The following is a 6,000-nucleotide window of genomic DNA, read 5'->3' as shown; positions in this document are numbered from 1 at the left end:
TTTTAGCAATTGCTCTGAAGTATGAAAGGAACTGTTGAAAAGGGAAAGAGAATTAAGTAGAAGCAACTTAAAAACACCCCATTACGTGGTCCAGAATCATAGTTTTAGAGCTGGGAGGAACCTAAGAGATGATTTAAATCAAAATCAACATGTTTAGTATAGGCTCCACACGGTATACATAGAAGAGGAAACAGGTTTAAAGGTAAGTAACTGCCGAGGGGGTCACCGCACACAGCTGTTTCAACTGGATGTGAAACCCCAGTCATTCATCATAGTAATTTAATGATTATGTAGATCTATTAACTATTAGAGTACTTAGTACTACCTAAAACAAAAAGAATTATGACTTTTCAACCATTCTAAACAAAGATTGTAAGCAATGGATACTTCTGGTTTGCTTGAGGCACGACTGAAAAGTTCCTTCTTTCTAAAGTAGGTTGGTATTTACTTCACCACCAGCTCCACCACCCTCACAAGCACGAACTTTTTCACCTCTATCAATGAAAGCTCCAAAAAACATGGATTTAACACTGTATACTTTTTAAGCCAATAATGATGGCTACTATCAATCCTTAAGAAGATTACTGGAGTTAAATTTAAAACCATGCCATGTTAACATAACAGTGTTTTAAATTCATATTTATTTTTTCCAAATTAAGAATCATTCTATACTTCCTTTTAGACAATACATTTAAAAACCTTTGCACAGGTTTTCTCTCTATGGATTCATATTTATGCCACCAGTATCACTGAGAGCAGTTGTACTTTTCAAAGACAGTAGAAAAAAATACTTTTCTAGTGTACCTCCTAATATCTGAGATTAAAACAGTCATCTTTAAATAAAATGTTCATAAGCTATAAAAAGGGAAAACATGAAACATTCATGGGAAACATTTCCCAAAAGTTTCCGTAAACATCGCATTTAAAAGGTTCACGTGTTAAGAGTAGAATGGGACAATTTTCATTAGAGAAGGTGGGCTTCAGATCTGAAAAGGAGGGAGGCCACTTCCTTTTAATATGTGTGTACTAAAGTGACAGTTCAGAGAAAGCCAAATGTTTTGCTCTGTAATATGATGGCAATAATTACCATCATATTAGTACTTTACAACTTTCAAATAAAAAGCTTTCTCATAGTATTATTTTAAGCTAGATTAAATAAGCTCTAAAAAATTATATGTAAAACTTTAGAATGCTTAAAAATTTAGGAAACTTTTTCCAAAGATAATATAATTTTTAACTCTTTACTGATGTAATGGCTTGTATTGCTGCTATAAAGGAAATCATATAGAGATACATTTTCTGAACTTAAAACAAAAGAGGAATATCTTTCCAAAGAATTCTTTTAAAGATATGCAGCTCTTAATAGGTTGAAATTAAATTTTGCTAAAACTGCATATTTACTTTCCCTAATACTGTATTTGTGCTTATCTAAATTGAATCATAATCTTTAAAATGAAATCAAATGTTCTAAATAGATTCATAAAATACCGATAGTGAATAATGTGAAACTATTTACTTCATGATCCACACTACTGTGCATCAAAAAATAGAGGTAGGCTTGTGTTAATTAAAATCACACTGATAAAGAGAAACAGCTCTTAGTCATCTAATTCTTAAACTGAGACAACCTAGCAAATAAGATACAACCTTAAAAATGCTTTTCTTTGATTCAGCTGTGGCATCTGAAAGTGAATACTCAATTCTGATCATTAAAACAACTAATCTTTGAGTTTCTGACAACCTAAGACTATATATACAATCTATATATTGCCTCCTTACAAGACTTGTGCCATAGTGTACCAACACCCTGCAAATACAAATAATAGGGCTTAAAACATTTAATTGGACACGTCAGTGATATGGGGCACTATGACAGATTTCAATCTAATACTGGTATCTGAATAAATGTCTGACTAATTTCACACTGGCTAGATGAAGATTAACTGTAAAAAATTATTCAAAGGCATGGGCATAACAATACATATTACATACAGTTCTAAGAGGGCTACTTAAAATAATTTCTATGTAAAACATAAATATTAGCTTCAAAAGTGCAGAAATTTGTTCAGTGTTGAAGTGAGATAAACTAACAAGTGGCAGGCCTCTTGCCTCTCTCGCATTCTCAAGTTTCTTCACTAACATTTTTTCCCTCCCATTCCACCTTCTCTACTTCTAGGTCAGCCCTTAAAAGTGTTTAGATGATGACATAGCAAATTAAAAGTACCATCCTGGAAACAGTTAAATGCCACCTAAAAAGTGACAGTCTGTCTCATATTATACTGATTTCATCAAAGTGCATAGCTGTGTCAGACACATCCCTGCACAAGACTTGATGAAAATCCACATCATGTAAAAAATAATTTTTATAAGCCAGCTCTCTTAGCTTGTTTACTTTCTTAGGAACACATGGCTTAAAGCAAATAAAATTTCAAACTTGTAGGTTTTTCCCCCCCTCAATGGAAAAAGAGTGTGTAAGTTTAAACAAGTCAGAAAATACAAACTTAAGTAGCAAAAATAGGAAGAACTTCTCTTTCTGCTTGTCATTCCCTCAATCAAAATCCTAAAACAATTATATAAATAAAAATAATAGCCCTCTTCCCACCTATATCATACTAAAACTGTGCTTAAAGCTCAGGAGAGAGGTGCACACCCAGTGTCATCGTCTATATCCATTATATGTAACTGATATTAACATGATTTAATCATCTTGAAAGAAATAACTGCTTCAAAGGTGAGAGTGACTAGTTGAAAGCAAATGAGCCATTTCTAAATAAAACTACTCACTTGAAAAAAAAAAACAAGTATATTTTCTGGTATGTTTTGATACTATTCTTAAGATTATTATTATTATAAGACTTAAGATTATAAGGTACTCTCAAATGGATATCCTTCTTGTAAGCTTTCATAACATAGTGCCAGGCACAGGGGCTTTTAGTAAGTACTACATAATGACTGCTATTAGAAGAGGGTGTAAATAAAAGGTGAACCTATTAACACAGTTCAAAGCTAACCCCTTAAAGGTTATATATAGTTATGGGAAGCAATCATTATTGCAAGGGGAATTTATCCTCACATAATTTTATATTAATTGTGTGTGGATTCTCTATGCTAAAGTTTTAATTCCAGGGGAGATTTTTCTTTGTGCCCCCACCCCCCAATACAGTGAAACATCTTCCACTAGTGCTTAGCTTGTATTTGAATTCTGAAATTGCAACACGAGGGGAAAAGTCAAGCATATGACAACTCTGTCACAATGATTAAATGCTAATAAATGAAAGTTGACTAGAGAGTACCTACCTTTCCTTGAAACTTTAATCCAATAATAAAAAATGTGATATAAAGAAATATGTAACATGGACTACAAGCTATGTAGGTCTGGAACATGAGCCTTACACTATATTACACATTCTAATCCTACACGCAACTATCAGTAAACATCATTTTTTAAAACATTACTACACTAAAGAATCCCACAAAGCATACATTCAAACAAGAGGCATCTACAGATTAAAAAAATTACCCGCTGTATTTTGTATAAAAATAATCAACATTCTCTAATGTACACAAAGCCAAAAGATAAATATCTGTGATGTCTTTAATGACATCTTTAGTCTTCTACTAGGTCAACACAATCTTTTTGAAAAGAGCAGTGATAATGACTGAAACCCATAGACTCTTTCCACTTTTGCCAAATATCTATGTATGTTCCTTCAATTATTAAAACATTTTCATTGTACGATAGAGATAAGATTTTAAAAAAAATAAACAAATTTTTGATGTCCAGGACTATAAAGCTCTCAAGGCTCCCAAAACAATTTTGTTTTGGTGTCACAATTCTAGTAGATCACTAACTGTTTGGTGAAAGGTTTTACTTAAAAATTTCCCCCCTAAAACATGTACATACAAAATTAGACCTCACCATTCAAGAGATATCACTTGGTAAGTGCTTTGCAGAAAGCATGCAAGGGTTTAGTCAGGAAAAAGGAATATGCTTTCTAGCTAGACCCAGCATGTTCAACATTAGAAAAATGCCAAAGACCAAATACGTATATCTGCTACACACTATTGCCTTGTTGGTAAAGGTTATATGTACATTGGTTCATAAGGTGTAATCAGATTATGCCTTTTATCACAGAGGAGCAGAGATAAAAGATAATTAATATGAATCAATATCTTTTGAGAGTCAAATTATTTGTATGCTAGTCCTTATTTTATCGGCCAATTTAATGGATTGCTCCCCTTTTTCTCAGTGTGCATACACTGGGGAAAATACTTCAGCAGAACACTGATGCTACCTGAAATATTTCCATTGTGTAATGTATCCCTCTGGGTGAAAAAGAGAATCATTTATCACTCCTACATTAGAGTTTCTCAACCTTGGTACTACTGACATTTTGGACCGCATAGCTGTTGTGGAGGGCTGTCCTGTGCATTGTAGGAAATATACAATCCCTGTCCTCCATGTGTTAGGTACCGAGAGCATCCCTCCCTCAGCCCCCTCAGCTATGACAACCAAAATGTCCCCAGGGCAGCAAAACTCATCTCCAGGAGAACCATTGGTCTACATGTACAAAAACTAAGAGGACAATGTTCTCAGCTACACCAAATTCTTGGTCAAGTTTAGAATAGAAACTAACTTGTCTGACTCCCAGATCAGTGTTATTCTTGCTAGAATGCAACCCTTTTTTATAGACAAAACAACTTTCTAACAGACATTTTTTTTAAATGCACAATGATATCTCACTGCATACAATTCCAGTCACTGGACTCCTAAATTATTCTTAAATTATCTCTAATGACAACTTATGGGAAAATTATAGGGTAGAAAAATGTATAACAAAACTGGATCAAAAGAGAAATGTAAATCATTAAATTAGTTTTAAAAGGATTCTTTATATTAATGATAAACATTACTTTTTTAAAAAGTACTAGAATACGTTTCTTTGAAAAATATCATGGCCCTCTATAACAAGTCTTTCAATGTTGTATGTAACCTGTAAAATTAATTTCACCAATGTTGGCTAATTATGAAAATGTATGATGAATTATTATATCTGTAAAAGAAATGTCAGCTTTTCATGTGGAGATCCCAATGTTCTTGGCTATCCACCACAATACGTGATAATATTCTAGGCCAACCTGAGCCTTTACCTTACAAGTTTGTTTAAGAAGAATAAAACTGCTGTTATCGCAAAGCCTCATGATCTTGTTAAGATTCCTTCAGAGAGTTGATGCGTGCACAGATCTTGAGGGCGGGGCCAAGCTTGATATTCATTGCACTCATAAGATGGTCTTCTTTTAGCAAGAGAAGGGCCTGTCCATCAATCTCCTGTGCTCTAAACTCATCTGCGATATCCTGGCAGCCTGGAATTTGATCAGAGGAAGGAAATTAGAATTAATACACAACAATTAGACATTACTCCTAATAGTCACAGTTATGCTCTCACTGGGTCTGAGTATGTGAAATACAGGCTGAGAAACAAATGAAATTTATTTATGATAGTCTTAGGTTCACTCCCGAAGAAGAGAGTATTTTTTGACATTCTGAAAATAAAAATTAATCAAAATCAGGTAAAGCAACTTACTTGGAATTCTTGTTCTAAAAATAATATAGAAATAATTAGTAAGAGTCAGGTAAAATGTAAGGATTGATCAGTCTATCTAGACCAGCCGTGGGCAAACTACGGCCCGCGGGCCGGATCCGGCCCGTTTGAAATGAATAAAACTAAAAAAAAAAAAAAAAAAGACCGTACCCTTTTATGTAATGATGTTTACTTTGAATTTATATTAGTTCACACAAACACTCCATCCATGCTTTTGTTCCGGCCCTCCGGTCCAGTTTAAGAACCCATTGTGGCCCTCGAGTCAAAAAGTTTGCCCACCCCTGATCTAGACTCTAGATATAGCTTATCTTCACAAAAAGGATGATGGTGTCATCTCAAAGCATGCCACATATATAACAAGTTTAGATTAACTAATTATTATACCTCATGAACTTAT

At 33.8% G+C, this 6,000-nt stretch overlaps 1 protein-coding gene across 4 annotated transcripts in view; it reads right to left on the bottom strand.

Moving 5' to 3' along the window:
* Positions 1 to 3,507: 3,507 nt before the first annotated feature.
* PHC3 (polyhomeotic homolog 3) overlaps positions 3,508 to 6,000 on the bottom strand; it is a 61,830-nt gene continuing 59,337 nt past the window's right edge. For 2 of the 4 annotated variants that reach the window (XM_006088851.3, XM_023753900.1), the window contains exon 16: positions 4,978 to 5,364. In XM_006088851.3, the coding sequence (XP_006088913.1) occupies positions 5,210 to 5,364 (155 nt within the window). In that variant the 3' untranslated portion in view covers positions 4,978 to 5,209. Of the gene's footprint in view, positions 5,365 to 6,000 lie in introns of all 4 variants that reach the window. The other 2 variants (XM_006088853.3, XR_002829313.1) reach the window with 2 other exon arrangements.

Source organism: Myotis lucifugus, unplaced genomic scaffold (genome assembly GCF_000147115.1).
Source record: "Myotis lucifugus unplaced genomic scaffold, Myoluc2.0 scaffold_53, whole genome shotgun sequence".
Classification (NCBI taxonomy): Eukaryota; Metazoa; Chordata; class Mammalia; order Chiroptera; family Vespertilionidae; genus Myotis; species Myotis lucifugus.
Note: the sequence above shows the minus strand (reverse complement) of the source record. Positions and strands in the feature narration are given on the sequence as shown.